The sequence below is a fragment of the Perissodus microlepis genome, chromosome 13, assembly GCF_051167445.1.
Source record: "Perissodus microlepis isolate ML-2025 ecotype Zambia chromosome 13, ASM5116744v1, whole genome shotgun sequence".
NCBI lineage: Eukaryota > Metazoa > Chordata > Actinopteri > Cichliformes > Cichlidae > Perissodus > Perissodus microlepis.
The window spans coordinates 20,727,603-20,743,943 of record NC_140473.1 but is presented as its reverse complement, the minus strand read 5'-3'; the positions used below and the strand labels follow the sequence as shown (position 1 = coordinate 20,743,943).

The 16,341-nt window shown below is 41.4% G+C and overlaps 1 protein-coding gene across 1 annotated transcript; it reads left to right on the top strand.

Moving 5' to 3' along the window:
- The first annotated feature begins 5,302 nt into the window (after positions 1 to 5,302).
- ndnfl (neuron-derived neurotrophic factor, like) lies at positions 5,303 to 16,294 on the top strand. Its single transcript, XM_084949090.1, has 4 exons — positions 5,303 to 5,893; positions 8,468 to 8,701; positions 10,355 to 10,479; positions 14,172 to 16,294. The coding sequence occupies exons 2-4, from the start codon at positions 8,532 to 8,534 to the stop codon at positions 15,623 to 15,625; spliced, it is 1,749 nt and encodes a 582-aa protein (XP_084805216.1). The 5' UTR covers positions 5,303 to 5,893; positions 8,468 to 8,531; the 3' UTR covers positions 15,626 to 16,294.
- Positions 16,295 to 16,341: the final 47 nt, after the last annotated feature.

Here is a 16,341-nt window from a genome sequence, read left to right as displayed (position 1 = left end):
CACGTCTACTTCTTTGTGCTGTTAGGAACTTGCAGGTCATATCATGACAGTTACTTGATTTTAAAGCTGATATTAAAGGATGACATAGCTACACACACTGACTTAGTCATTGATTTTACCTCTTCTGACGTGTGATTTATAGTGTCGTGAAATCTGATGGTCTGCTGGGTTTTTATGTGTGCTCAAAGGGGACAATTAAAGGTCTAGACAGGCTGAATGCTAATCATATTGTTGTTAATTACATTTGCTGACATCTGTAAAACTGTTAAAAAACACACACACATATCGGAGACAAATTACACGGGATGCTTTGGATAACCAATTAAAAGGAGGATGTCACAGACAGACAGTGTGATATGCAGAGAATGTCAAAGTAGATGGGGAAAAAACATGGGGAGAAGAAACACTTAGTGGGGGGAGACGTGACCAGAAAAGAGACAAAGAGTTAATAAAAGAGTGAAAGGTAGAAGTAGTGAAAAGTGTCATAATTCAATGGAGGAGAGCGAAGGCAAAGTGACTGAAGAAAGGAGAGAGCAGCGCAAAGTGTGTTTGCGAAAGACGGGAGGAGGTAATGCACTGTAAATGGGGGTTGAGAGTAATGGAGTAATGCATAAAAAATGGATCAGAAATGAGGGAAAGACTGAGAACGGGGAGTGAGGGGAGGGGGAGGGATGGCTGAGAAGGCAGGAGGAACTGAGGAGACGGGGAAATGCAAAACATTTTCTTTGGAGCCAGCCCTGTAAATAGCATCTTGGAGCATGATGCGGAATGTTTGAAATACTTGACCTCTGCTAAGGTCAAAAAAACTTGCATAATGCAAGCTTGCTGACTTTTTGTGCCTGTGTACCATTTATAATACATGCTGCTTCTAGAACTCTTGTTGCATCTTCTTTGTTTGTCACTATTTTATGTGCAAATCTGTAAGAAGTTGCACATGTATGTGTTGGTGCTTCTAGATCAATAGGAGGGCGTGTGTGCGTGTGTGCGTGCGTGCGTGCGTGTGTATGTGTGGCCTGGGGTGGGCTCTTTGACATGACTGGATTCTCTAGACTAATTAGCCTTTAAATTTACCATGCCTGAAGGATGAAGAGGAGACAGACAGACACTGAAAAGGAGATGAAGAAAGGCGGAGAGATTTCGCTACCCAATATGAGATGCAGATTCAGTGCAGACATGGGGCAAACGAGAATTAAAGACTGCTTGCAGTAGATGTTTTCCAAAAAGTAAAAGTGCATCATCATAAATATCAAAACAAGATGTTTTCATTCCATCTGATTTTTCACTCAAAACTTTTGATTAAATGAAGTGGACCACTGGAGGGATGCAGTTTTCCTTGGCATATAGACGGAAAAACAAGTCTGAACTGGGAGGAGAAGAAGCATGAAGAAAGAACAAAAGCAAAGAGATTAACTGCGCTGAATAGAAGAGAAACTATCTGCTAATTGTGAGTGACCTGCGGAACGGTGAGTTGTTGGTCCAGGCTGTTCACTTTGTGGAAACAAAAAAAATGAGTATAGTTCCCAGCTTCCACCAGTAAACATCTCTTCATTCTCTCCCTTCTTCCCCAGGGACGAGTCTCTTTATCCAAATGAAACACATAATATGAGCTGCTGGGGCCACCCCTGAAGGTCCAGCATAGCCTGCACACCTCCTCCACCTCCTCGCCAATGTTCTTTCTTTGTCTTCATACCCCCTCCTCTGCTAATAGATTCCCTCTCATTACCTCTGGACCACCATCTCCACCTCCATCCCCCATCCAAACACAGAAAGGGCAGTTGCAGATTGACCCACATAATCCTACTTTACCTTCTTCTCACACCAGTCTCCGCAGCCATAAACGCACACCATCCACCTCCACTCCTACTGTCCTTGCCCCTCCTGTCTCACTTCATTTGGATATTAGAGATATCCGTGAGCCACCCACCTCTCTAACCATGTCCTCTCACCCTCATCCTTCTCCTCCTCCTCCTCCTTTGGATGCTGATCAGTGATTTGATCTGTGATGGCTTGCTTGCATCTCTTTCGCTTTTTGTCTCTCGCACACACATTTACACACACTCCCATGGGACTCTGACAGCATAGGAGCAGATGGGCGGCTGGTGATGACATGTTGTTAAAAATAAAGATTCCTGTTAACCCGTTGTCGGCTTGCACACCCTCTGTCCCTCCCTCATGTCCCCCCATTTAATCTCATCTCTCCTGTCAATCTCTCTCTATCGCTTTTCACACTCTGAATCCCTAATTCTTCCTTTTAGTTTAGCTTGTAACAAACAGGATGGGATTCAAATGCTACAAAACCAACTAACTTTGGCACTGAAAGCATGCAGCTCAAGACCCCCCGACCCCCAGAACATGATATTTAATACATGGCTGCCATAAAGACGTCCCCCCTGCATTATGCATGACTTGTAAGCACACATTAATAATAGATGAAAAGGCCAGTTTTGCAGTTTCTTTTCATGCAATTATGCCAAATGAAATTTTTATTCTCACTTTCTGTTTCTTTTTCTGCGAGTGGAGTTTGTCCTGTGACGATTTCGTGATAAATTATTAAAAGGCAACACAAGGGGGTGGGAGGGATCAAAAGAAAATTCAGGCCGGTCATGATGGCAGTGAAACAGAGAGAGGATGTGTGTGTGTGTGTGTGTGTGTGTGTGTGTGTGTGTGTGTGTGTGTGTGTGTGTGTGTGTGTGTGTGTGTGTGTGTGTGTGTGTGGGAGAGCTTGTGTCACCCAAGCCTGTTCATCCATTCCAGGTCTGACAGATGTCCTACAGATGTCCATAGTCTGAGGAAAACAGACTACAGCATGATTCTCAAATCAAATTCTTCACCAAAACAGCTTAAAAGTTGTTAGAACACAGCTCATACACAATGTTGGAGGGTATGCATTCATTAATCTCTCTAAGGTTAATCACCATCCAACCTTCAAAAGAAGCCGCCATATCGTGCTCTGCCAGATTGCCGACTTTCAAAACTGAAAAGTGGGCCAGCTTATAGAGAACGATACAGAGAGAAAGACTGGTGCCTTTGAAAGAGAGTCCAGTCACTCAAAGGGTCCTTACTTTAAAAAAAAAAAAAAAAAAAGGAAGACCAGTTGTGGCCACTGAAGTGATACATTTATTAATAGCGTTCATGTGCCACATTTTTTATTCCACTTTGAAGTGATGTTGGAGGCAAAAAGAGGCAGAAGGAGACAGAGAGGAAGGGAGAGAGCGGGTCTCTCGGATTCTAGCCTGCGGTCACACAATATTCCCTCTGGGTGGAGTGGGTCCCATTCAGAGCGACCTCAATAGCCCTACACTGAAGTACCTATAGTGAGTGAGTGAGAAAAGGCCCCATCAGAAAATGGAAAAAGGGGAGTTAACACACAGCTCTCTCTATTTTCTGATGATATTGATTAAAGAGCTCAGAGAGACCAGGGTGCCATTGTGTGGAGATAAGAAATCTGGGTGGGGTTGGAGAGCCACTGAGTCTACTGAGACCTGCACTTGACCTGTGGGTGGAGGACAAGAAGCCTCCAATATGGTTGTCCCGTATAGCCTACAGAATAAATATGTCTCTGTCTGGGCTTTGAGTTTACTGCATGTACCCATTGCAAAGTGATGAACCTGTTAAACCAACTGTGAAACTAACAAACTAAGAAAGTGCTGAGACCAACAGTCAAAATACAAGTACAAATAGATGACTGATGTCAGCTATTTAAAGCTGGGAACTGATGGGAACTTTTTTCTTTCTTTCTTTTTACAGATTAATGTTTCAGTTGGTATCAATCCACCTCTTCTTTCTGGGAAAATATGATGCCAGGAGCTAAGCAGGAAGAGTACCAAATGGGGCAAAAGGATGGACAAGTTACTGCCTATAAAATATTTCTTCATTAGTAATGCATCAATTTGCAGTTTAAAAGAAAAGAAAACAAGAAAGGGTGTGTTTATTTGTTCATTTGTGTGCCGGTGATAATTTTTCAAGGAGAATCAGGCCAGCAGTTTGCCTGCTTCCCATTTTCGTGTTCATGCAGACATGCAATAGCCTCTCATGTGAATCTATTTTAGGAGGATGAAGTTAACTCCATGGGTAAGCATGAATTACACTAAGAAATATGTAGTCTAGTGTGCAATGTGCAACCATATGTGGATGGAAGGGTGCAGAACTAAATATTCAGGTAAATCTAACAAGTCGGCATGCATGACACAGACCTATAAGAATAATGCACTTGACTTTTACTCACTAAATCTGAAGCACAGACTTGGTCAGCACAACTATACCCACAGAAAGCCATATTTTCTGTCAGATAATTACATTAATAGTTTTGCAAGGCACTAACAACACAAGCTTGATTTAGACGTCCATTTAAGTTACCAGCAGACAGAAACTAGCTGCAGCTACCTGTCATTTAAACTAGCCACAAGAATAATAGTAACAATCTTAAGTTCCATAAAGTTTAAATCGGCCAGGTTAAAAACAAACCGCTGACAGTGTAGTTGCTTGTTAGGGAAAAAATAGCTACAGAGAGAAATATCGATAAAATTGACCATTTTAACATGAAATTTCACTGCGATTTGCTAAATGCTGGAGCCAGCCTCACCTTCATTTTTCAAACTTGGAGGTTGAATCATTTCAGATAGGTATATAATAACAATTAGCAACCAAATTAGGCATTTTTTGGTATATATTCTGTGGTTTGATGTGTCCTTTAATCTGATCATTTCCTTTAATTATAAGAAAATGTCACATTAAAATCAGTTTTTGGAATCTGAAGCCTATTAGAATTTTAAAATTTAATGAAACTCCACAAAATAAATATGAAAATAAAGTTTAAAACCTTATCTCTGAGTAGTACAGCATAACAAAGGATATCGTAAAGTAATTCAACCAATGAACCAAGAGCTACTGCAGCTCTTTAAATAATGAAAATATGGCAGAAAGTGCTGAAATGATTTTATTTGCAATCCAAAGTCCCTTTTCACTTTTTTATTTAACATTTGATATAAACATGCACACTAAATATTTGCATAAATCTATTAAGGGACTGATAAACTGCTCTCCTGTTTAAATATGTTCATTTAGAGGCAGACTAACCACCTGACTGAACAAGCGATAAGGGCACAAAGACAGTGTAACCTCTAACATGCTGTCTGAAATCATCTCCTAATGCAGATGTTATCAGACCAGCCAGAGACTGGCGTGTATTGTGAATGCACTTAACTTTTACATCACCTCCCTATTCCCTAACGCTGCTCTTGACAACACATTCTCTCTCTCTCTCTCTCTTCTCATCACCACCCCCATTCAGCGACCTCACCGTCATCCCCCTCACACTCACCCACTCGCTCCCTCACTCTCAGATTGCACATACAGATATACAAACACACTCAGTCACACATGAGCCTATTTGAATTGCAAGTGAGCTCTGTTCACTACCAGGAGCAGGTAAACAGAAGGAAGAAGTGAAAAGAACGGGAGGAAGGGGGAGAAAAAAGAGTGACAGTGGGTAAACGAGAAGCGAAGAAAGCATACAGGCTTCACTGACCAGATGACATTCACAGAGTATTTAGCAGGACAAGCCTCCACGTGTGAAGGTCTCAGAGAGACGGAGGAAAAGAGTGTGGAGAGTGCCTTGGGAGCCTTGCACCACACCAAGGCACACAGGAGGTGGGACAGCCCTGAAGGAACACCTGAGCTCTGAAGAGACATCTCTTGAAGTAAGGGGTGAGCAGCACCTCATGGGAGACGGAATCAGTGGAACACCCGACAACAACCTGCTGTCGCTCCTCCTCTCCTCGCAACCGACTCTCACCCCCCTTCCTCCTCCTCCTCCTCCATCCTCTCTCCCTCTCTCATTTGATCCCATCCCTCACTCCCTGCACCAGAGAGGGAGAGCGTGCACAGAGAGAAGGTAAGGGGATGCATGCATGCATGTTGTCCTTGCAGAGCATGTGTGTGTGTGTGTGAGTGTGTGTGAGTGCGTCAGCGTTTCAGATTTCAACTGGTTGTGTAAGTCAGCAACTTGCTTCTTTGAATCAGTTGTTTGTGTGTGTGTGTGTGTGTGTGTGTGTGTGTGTGTGTGGTCTCTGGAGGGCTGTTAATAAAGCTGAGACAGATGTAAAGCACTTTTAGTACGTCTTATGACTGTTTTTGCACGTTTAAAGGTTGGGGTCATCTCTCTTTTCTTTTTGACAACTAGTAGTTTTTTTAATTATTTACAAATACACTAGTGTGACTATGAAGTGGGGCAGTGAACACAGCGAATGAAGAGCCATAAACTAAAGAAAGAGTGTGATACTATATAAAAGTGTGTGAACGACAAGCGGCGTGAGAGGTGCAGGCGCAAAAGGAGAGTGAAAGTGAGGAAAACGAGGGAAGGTTTATATATTCAAAAGTACGTGCATCGAGTTAGAAAGTGAACCGTAAAATCCTATCAAGTTGCATGGTAATTGCATGTTACCCTTCCATCATTTCATCAACCCCCACCATGAATCACAGGCCAGTTCTTTGCTCGTAGTAGTTTGGGGGGGACAACGGATCCTGCAGGGACCACCCCATGCCATTTAATCTGTCCCTGCCCACAGATAACAGAAGGCAGATGGTCCTGCCAGAGCCCAGGGAGACAGAAGATAGCTAATACAATGTGCAGACAGATAGCACACAGAACTCAACCTGTCCCCCTGAAACTGAGCCTGCATCAACTTCTAAATAAGGGGAACAAATGAAGTGAAAAACAGACAGAAAAAGAAAAGCATAAAGAGGAAGAAAAAGATAAACAGAGCCGAGCTCAAGTATCTTTAATTAAAACTCAAGCAGTATCCAGAATAAATGCAGTCAGTTGACAGTCTGGGATAAACATAATGGAAAGAGGAAACTCGTATAAACAAAAATAACCACAAAAAAAAAGAGCAGAGAGTGAGCAGGACCATCAAAGTCATGAGCTCCTGTGTATTTATTTATTGAGGGTGGTAGTTAAGTTCACTAAGCTCCCTCTCGCTCTAAGACCCAGCCTTTTCGCCTTATGAAAATTCAATTGGCCATAATTTGCTGAGGAGCCGTATGCATATTTTATCAGTGGGTGCGTTTTGAAGAAACAAGCCCGCCAAGCTTTTTTGTGTCTTCATCTTTATCAAGATTGAATGAGGGGACGTGTGAGAGGGGCTGTGAGGTTGTGCAGCCATCTGCTAATATGTGCCACACTGGGCATTTGACATGGGAGCTAAAGTAAACACCAATCAGCTTCATATGTCTGGCTGAAGCACAGAGAGAAATCCATTGCGACCTTGTTGCCTGACTAGAATGTTTTTCTCTTTTGATTCTAACCATCTCTTTTCTAGTTCCACTTTCTCCTCTCTCCTCTCTCCATCTTCTTCCCTCTAATTACTCTAGGATCCAACATCCTCCTCTTCTCGCTCTCCATTTCCACAGCCCTCCCTTCCTCTCTTCCCTCTCATTTCAATCAGTTTTTCTCCCTCTGCATGTCTCTCAGTTAAAGCTTTATGGGTCGTTCACTCCCCTCTTTCTTTGCAAGGATAATGAGCAGGCGCCTCTGTGTGACTTTGTAGCTGCGCGACGATCTGTGAGTTTGAATCTCGGAGCGTCCCGGGGCCCAAAAGACTCAGATGTACCTTCTGTAGCTGCCTCCGTGGTTCCACTGCTGCTGTCATCTGATCTATGGGGCACAGCACTGACATAATACACCTTGTTAGGGGAAGGCGGGGAGTGTGTTGGCGAAGGCTGTGTGACTTTGAACAAATGTGTTTTCTCAGGAGAGAAAGAAAACAGTGAGACCTGTAATCATCTACTATCACTAAATCACAACCGCATGTACACAGGAGCACGCCCACATATAAATGTACAGATAAAAGGACTGTGAAACACTAACAGAGTGCGAGAGAAATAAGAAAAAAACGGGGGAAAAAGACAGAAAGAAAGCCTGAAAAATCTGATACCAGTTCTTCTGGTTTAGGCATTGCATTAATCTATGCTGAATGGATTTGACTGCATCAGAGCACCTCCAGGTGTTGTTTGCACACTCGTCTCTGCATCAGCACGGCATCGCTTTCTCAAGATAAGTCCCCTAATAATCATAATCAAAGATATTTCGAGAACAGACCCATTCGAACCCTCAAACTAAAAATAGAAATGTAGATATAAAGGCAGCGACTTCAGAGTGATATTAGCAACCCACTTCACACTTTGAAAAGTGGTGCGATGGGTGATTTTTTACAGTGAGTGTCAAGCTGTGCTACACACACATCCCAGAGTAATATAGCATGGCAATTTCTTTTCCCTGGTATGAATAATTCTGTCTGAATAGGATAGGATGTTTCTTCATATCAATGAATCATCAGCCGCTACAGCTCTTTAGTGTCTGCCTGAATGGTACAGTAGAAATTGAACTAAGTCTGCGTGTGTGTGTTTGTGTGTGCGTTGCTGATGGGCTCTGATTGATGGTCTTGACCTTTCCACTGTGCATTTTCAGAGCCCGGGAGCCATCCAGGACGTAGGGACGAAGACTAAAAGGCACGAGAGAGTGTGAATCCACTATGGTGCTGTCTTGGTGTCTTGGTGCAGCTTTGGCACTGGTATGTGGATCTTTGTGGCCCCAGGTGCACTCAGGTGTGGCACCTGAGAATGAGGTGCCACTTCGCCCAACTACGTGGTTACCAGAAGGAAAGATCACCTCTGTAACCCTACCTAAAGGACGAACTCGCAGGTAACAGATGGAAAGCATCCATGTGGTTGATAGCTTGTTTCCACTGAGAGCATAGCAAGATTGTTTTCATTATATTTAATGATGTGGTGTCATAAGAGGTGAAAAAGGTGCTCCTATCTTTTAAAAAATATCAATTTTTCAGCATACTTTATGCTGAATTATCAGTACATTAATATGTGTACCAAATAAACTGTGCCTAATGAATGAAGTGGGTTGAAAGCAGTTTCGAACTAAGCAGAGCAGACTGGGTAATTGCTAAGAAGTGACAGGTGAGTGAATCACCAAACAAAAAAAAAAAGGCACCAATCACGATTAAGATAAATTGAGATTAGGATTAAAATTAAAATCTATTCAAAAGATTAAAAATATATTCACCCCATGATGACATGAAGCTGAAATAAATCAGCAAGCGCCACATAATGAATTCCTTGTCAAACTATATCATTTCCTTAATGCATACACTTAATATTTTTGTCTAATGATTAGACTTGAAATGAACTTAAAGTACCATTTTAAACAGTCAGGTAATTCATGTGTTTCTAATCCAAACAAGTCCACGATAATCTCAGCACTTGTGTAACAGCTGAATTCACGTGAAACTAGATGCTGTCCCTGCTTGACGTTTTTCCTCATTTGCATTTCATTTAAGACCCACGATTAAAAACGAAGGTCTGCTCAGTGAGGTCGGAAACAGTAACATATCACCACCCATTCCCTATCCACCTTTCGTGGAGACAGAGGCTGATTCCAGCAGCGCTGTAGAGAGAGCAAGAGGAAGTGGACCCCTTTTGGCTTGAACCCTACACAACAGTGCCAGTTGCTTTCTGAAAGCGGGAGCTGAAAATTGCGACATGCATCTCCCCATGAGCTGCAGTCTGTCCACCAGTGCAGTCAAGCAGGACCACACGGCAAATAATGGAGAGAAAACACTGATTCAGAAATTAATCACTCTATTAAATAATCCACAAAGTGCCCTTGAGAAAGAGTGCTGCACATCTGTTTGGAAACAATCACCATCTGTGCAGAATAATGAATAAACGTGTTTGTGAGGTAGGAAATAATTATGCTGTTAATACATTTTCACGTAGCACGACTAAATGTAAAGAAATGTTAAAGACTTCTTCTATTCAGTCGTCTTTGCTAAGCAATAAAGAGTTGAATTGAATTTTAATAGGCCACCACAGAATAAGCGTTAAAATGCCCTTCAACAGCAATTCAACTGCCATATAATATGCAAATCTAACATCCAACATGCAACAGCACAACCATGTCCTTATAGTTTCTATGCTAAGCACGAGCTGAGATGGTTACATCAAGCAGACAGATATCCATCTGAAGCCGTCAGTGCAGCCTTATCATCTGATTCTGAGGTCACCTCTCCTGATCTGCTATCAAATGACTGATCAGCGTGTAGGCAAATGGAAACACAGCAACTGGCAAATGTCTGAAACGGCTGTAACTCGTCAAACTTTAGTAAATGAAATTATAACCGCCCCACCTTATCTAAAAATCATTCAACAAAATGAAAGAATGGGCACCGAACAATATCTTGTCTTCTCGTCCATCACCTTGCAGCTGAACAGAAGCAGGATGCTATCTTTCTGTCATCCCCGGTGAAAAAGCAAGCTGGTTCTCTTTGGTGTTTCTCCACAGGTTATACTTCACGCTGAAGAAGAAAGCTCCGGGGATGTCGGTGACAGTCAGCCCTTGTGACCTTCCCATTGAATGGACCTTGGCTGCTCGCACCCTGAAGGACAAACCCCTCAAAAACCTGAAATGTGAGTGGACAGTAAGACCACAAGCTGCACCTTTTGATACCCACTTAACCTGAAGACCTCACTACATCTGGCTTAGCCAAGGACATTGATTAGAGATTATCATTGCCATATAATATGTAGGGATTTAGTGAAGGGCAAACAGTCTAATCTTACTTAAGCTTCAATGTGTAGATGAGACTTTTAAACCAGATATGTGACCAGAATTAGTAGCATAAGGTAAAAAGGTACATTCTTGCTTTGTGTTTTCATTATTTGTAGCTTCAAGGTCATGCTTTTACTGCAACTGTTACACAAATTTATAGGCCAACAAACTGATTTCTGTCAAACAATAATTTCAGTCCACAAATTTAACAGTCCTACATCTTATCAGCACATTGTACCCATTTGTTGAAGTTCAAAGCACTGTAAAACGCATATATTTTTTTCTAAATGCCACCCAATGTCTTTGACAAGGACAGAGACAGCGAGTGCGATCATATCTGTGTGTCACCTGGTGATAAATTTTATCTGAGGCTTTTCATTTCGTAAAACACACACACCAAAAAGCTCTGCCAACTCCCTGTTCAAATATTGAATAAAACAACAAACTAAAACTGCACTCTGTAACAATCTGTTTCTTGCAAACCAAAGCAATTAAATAAACTCAAAGGATTAAATATATTCTGGCACAAAGGCTTAGAATTAAAGTCAGGCAATCAGTGCTCAGAGGAAACAGAAGTAATCGCATTTCAGTCCTAAAAAGGCAGAGATTTCTGGGAAAGCAAACAGGCCTCAGTGTTTTCCAAGAGTATTTTTCCAGGTTACTTAAACAAGCTTCTCCACATGCTAAAATAACATTATGTTATAAAATGACACATGAATCATTCAGACCCTGAGCTCATGGGTCCCCATTGCCAGCCTGAATAATTCACTTTGATTCGGTAACATTTGGTCTCATTTTTCATCTCTAGGAGACATGAACAGTGAAAACAATTGGTGATTTTTTTATTTTTTTATTTTTTTTGTCTGTGTTTATCTGGCAGTAGCGTCATTTAAGTGAAGAGTCTGTACTTCAGAATGAAAACACTTTAGGTGCTGAATGAAATTACTGCCAACCATTTTTGAAGTGGCAATTGACATTTTAGATATATATTTGTTTGTTCATTTACAAGGTGCTTAGGATTTTCTCTGTCAGCGAGGTTCAATGTGATCAATTGTTATAATGTACAAACATAACGCTTTTGGTTTAATAACATGTACTATATTTTTTTAAAACAGCGACACCTAAATAGTATAAAAATTGTTTCCACTGCTTACACTTTGGTGAAACATAACATGATTTATTAACCAGTAAATTAAATTTCTAATTTAGCATTAGCATACATCTCAGTAAATCGCTATAGCTAATTTCTTAAATTTCAACTCTTGTAGCATTGCTAAAAACACATTACATTACTACTTTATGGGAAAGCAACTCAAAAACACCAAATAAAGAATTTAATTTTGGTAAACATACTTATTTACGTACTGCCAGCAGTAAAAGAGGAAGATAATATGAAATCAGTGGTGATTAGCTTAGCATAGGAGCTAGCGCAATGACTGTTTTCTACAGTCCGTGGGTTAGCAAGCTACGTTGAGCTAAAAGTCAAAGCTTTCTGTGTCACTATGGTAACTTACCAAATCACCATGGTAACTTACACTGAATACCTCTGGTTGGGAGCAGGTTATGTTCAGATTTTCTGTTTGAAGTCAGCTGGAAGCGCCATGTTTTCATTGATTCTTTTATTCAAAGCATATTTTTAAGTGCAATATAGATTATCTGCAGCAGGAATACATTTTATGTGTGCATTTTGTTAAGCTATACCTTACTAAAAACCAAAACCAAGTCATTAGGTGGTGATACAGAATGTTGTTGTTCTTTTTTTATTGCCAACTTTGTCTTAATATGCTACTATTTCTGTTTTACACTGCTGGAATTGCAGTTACTACAGGATAGATTAGAAAATTAATTAACGTGTGTATTACCCAGAATACCTACACAATTAATAAAACTTATTTATTTATTTTTTTTTTTTGGCAACAGATTAAAGCGATTTCCATGCCTCTTTTTTTTCCGTTCCGGGACAGTAACCTCTAATGTATCACATTTAAAGTTTCAGATATCTAATGTGCAGCTGTGACGTTGTAAACAGCAGTATTAAAATAATTAAATTGACTTTTTTATTTTTTCTAAAAATAAAAAATGTTTATTTTTAGTGCTCTGTGCATTAAATCTAAGAGTAATTAATTTTCTGCAGTATTAATCTCTTGTCTTATTTGCAAGAAGAAAGCTGAAAAGCGCTGTTGTTGTGTTATGTTTTATCAAGTTGGCTAACACAAAGAAAGCCTGCATGTGTTTCATTCATTTGTAGTAAGAGTCTACCCTTATGGCCATGTGGTAAATGGTAAATGGACTTATATAGTTCTTTTCTACTCTAACTGAGCACTCAAAGGGTTTTTTAGTCCAGTCCTCATTTATCCATTTACATAGACATTAATCTATACCTAAGCAACATGTCTCACACTCACACTCTAATGAATGCACTGGGATCATTAGGGTGCCTTTCTTAGGGCCCAAAGTCAGGCACGCAGACTGGTGGAGCTGGAAACAAACCACTGACCGTCCAGTTGGTAGACAACCCGTTCTATCTCCTGAGCCACAGCTGCCCCCTTATATGCTGTTTATCTGATCTGTACAAAAACAGACTTCTAATAACGTGGTGTTTTTGTGTAATTAATTATGTAATTGCACTAATTGTATGAGTGCACTGACTTCAAGGAGGCTACATTAAGCAAACTCCATACAGAGTGTGGCATGCATCTTATCCAATTCAGAGCATGAAAGTAATAAGCATTTCTTACGCAATGACAGCTTTATTTCTTTAACACTGTAAAGAACCTAATATGAGATAATCCAAACTTTATAAGGTCTCCTTCAGGCATGTTTTGATATATAACCTGAGTTATTGCACTTGTATTTATTGTTGGCCACATTTAATTTGTGCAGATTCTAACATTGATTTATATTGCATATTAAGTTGTGCAATATTATTTTATGACTTTGCAGGATAAAGTTTATTATAACATTAATTGCTTCATTTAGAGCACTTTATACTTTTATGTGTAACATTTGAGTTATTTATTATCACCCCTTGAAAAAACGTTAGCTCCTATCTGCTGGTGTGTATGTCAGGATATAAAGTTCACACTGTTCAGCTGCACTGGTGTTTATTATGGAGAATACTTTTAAGAAAACCTATAACCCACCATTCATCTATAGCTCAGGGAAACTGGAGAACACTACTGAAATAAGACACCAGGGTTACACATGTAAGAATTATGCTACTTTAGATAATAATGTTTGTCTGAAAATCTTGTCTAATTATTCTTCCTGATTTAAAAATCCCAAAACTGAGAATGTACAAATACTACCAGATGTGCAAAAACTACCAGATGCAATTCAAGTCCTGCTTCACTCTGACTAACTCCAACTGTGTGCAGCAAAACATTTATCCTTCAGTGAATGAATGTGAAAACAATCTTCTAGTATCAAACTTTGTCATTCTCCAAAGTGATGGTCAAATGCACAAGTGAAGTGAGAATAAGCAAAACATATTCAAGTGTGTCATTATGATCTATTGTGGCTAGCTTTCTTTTTTCTTCTTTGCTCACAGGGAGTACTAAAAAAAGCATGCCTGAGGTGTGGTGGCGAGGTCCTGGGACGGAGGAGAAAATACACAGCAATACTGGCAATACAGTGGAAAGCTACAGTGGTCCAACCTATCCAAGCGCTTCCATCTACATCCTAAGGCTACGCTCCAAACAGCAGAACACCAGAGCTACAGTGTATCTTCATGAAGGCCTGGGGCCTTCAGGCATCTTCCCTCTGCTCCCAGCTGACCCACAAGTTCACACATTAGGTGTAGGCATGACCAGCGTCACCCTCAGCTGGGCACCCAGTGCCTCCATAACGAGCCTCCCACATACACAGACCAGTTATGAATACTGTGTCCTTGTCAACTCACAGGAAAACTACCCCAGCCTTTGTGCTGCACAGAAGAGTATGAGGAAAGAGAAAGACCAAAAACAAGAAAAGAAGGACAGACGGAGCAGGGTGACGGTCTGGCCCATTTTGAAAGAGTGGTGGTGGCAGCAGTGGGACACTTATCCTGAAAGTCCTCAAAGTCCACCGGCTTCCCTCACTGATGAGTATGAAGACCTCCAATGTGTGTGTCAGGGGACAGAAAGTGTTTGCACTGTCTCAGAGCTCCTGCCTGAGACCCAGTATTACTTTGATGTCTTTGTGGTCGACAGGCTGAATGGGACCAGCATGGCATACAAGGGGACACTTGCTCGGACACATGAGGAGGCTCGACCTGCTATTACCGCCCTTAGAGAAGGAGAGCTGAGGTGGGTGACTTTCCAAGACAGAGGCTTCAGCTCGGAGCAGTTCTTCAGTTTCCGTCCTCGGGGTTGGCAACAGAGTGGCCTCCTCACCTTGCAGAGCTGTGGGGAAGGTGAAAAGGTCAAGGTGACTGTATCTAGTAAAGGTCAGGTCTTGACCTCTCAGGCTGCTGGGCGAGAATTAGCGCACATATGGCTCCAGGGAAGTACTTCCTATCTCATCCACCTGGAGAGAGAAGGAACCGCCATGGACCACACCTCTGCTGTTACAGACCCATCGCTACCAGAAGGTTTGACAGCTTCAGTCAAAATGCAGACCTCATCAGCTTACCACCGCAGAGGAGTCCCATCTCTGCCCTCCACCTTACAGATAAAATCCTTCAACCGATTGCGTGGTTGCAGTAGTGTCACCCTAGCATGGATGGGAACAGAAGAAAGAAGCCTTTACTGTGTGTACCGCAGAAAACTTGGAAGCCATGAAGCAGAAGCTGGCGGAGCATCAGCTCTAACTGCACCCTGTCTGGGGCCAGAGTCCCGCTCTGACACCGAGAGAGTTCTCTGCAAGTATTTCCAAGAGCTGAATCCTCGGCGGGCCGTCACTACAGCTGTGATTGGGGGCCTGGAGCCAGGAATGGCCTATGTGTTTGATGTCTATCTAATGAGACGCTGGGGGATCCCTATCAAGTACACCAGCAAGATGGTGAAGACTAGAAAGGAATGCTGAGCTGCTGCCCCCTACAGGAGGTTTTTAAACTGTCCCAGTTAAGGGACAAATGCATCAGCCACGGGCATGCTATAAAGACTGTCCAAGAGAACGAAGCCATTTGACTGTTGTAGAGAGACTGTTACCATAACAAGGAAATATTCCCTCTGGAGGAGCAATGGTTACATTCAAGATCTCCACTTACAAGATCTGTGCAAGTGGATAGAAAGCATATGAGAAGGATCTGCACACCAGCAAAAGTTCATAACATTTACAATACAGTTCCTGTGCTCTTGTCATTTTTTCCATTGTTGATCATAATAATAATGTGCCAGTTGTCCAAGTGCTTATTTTGTGTCAGAATACAAAGAACGGATGAGGTTTGTGATGACAAAAGTCAAGACAAAAACAACAACAGAGACTGTGCCAAATATGCAACAGAAGCAGATGGGGCAATAATTAGATCATATCTGAGACGCGGGGGTTGTAGTATATATCTCCAGTGCTGCATATTGTACAGGCTTATAAACACAGATGGGTGCAATCTACAGATGCTAAGTTCAAAGTCAGTGTGTATCTTTGTGTTCTGCTTTCGCATGAAGCAGTGAAAATACTTAGTGACTTGCCTCATTGTCTTTGATGTATTCTTGTGCTGCTTCAAACTCATTAATAAATACTTGGGTATCCGTATGGTTCTGCCTGACTGATGCATGTATTTGCACTATTTTGTGAAATTC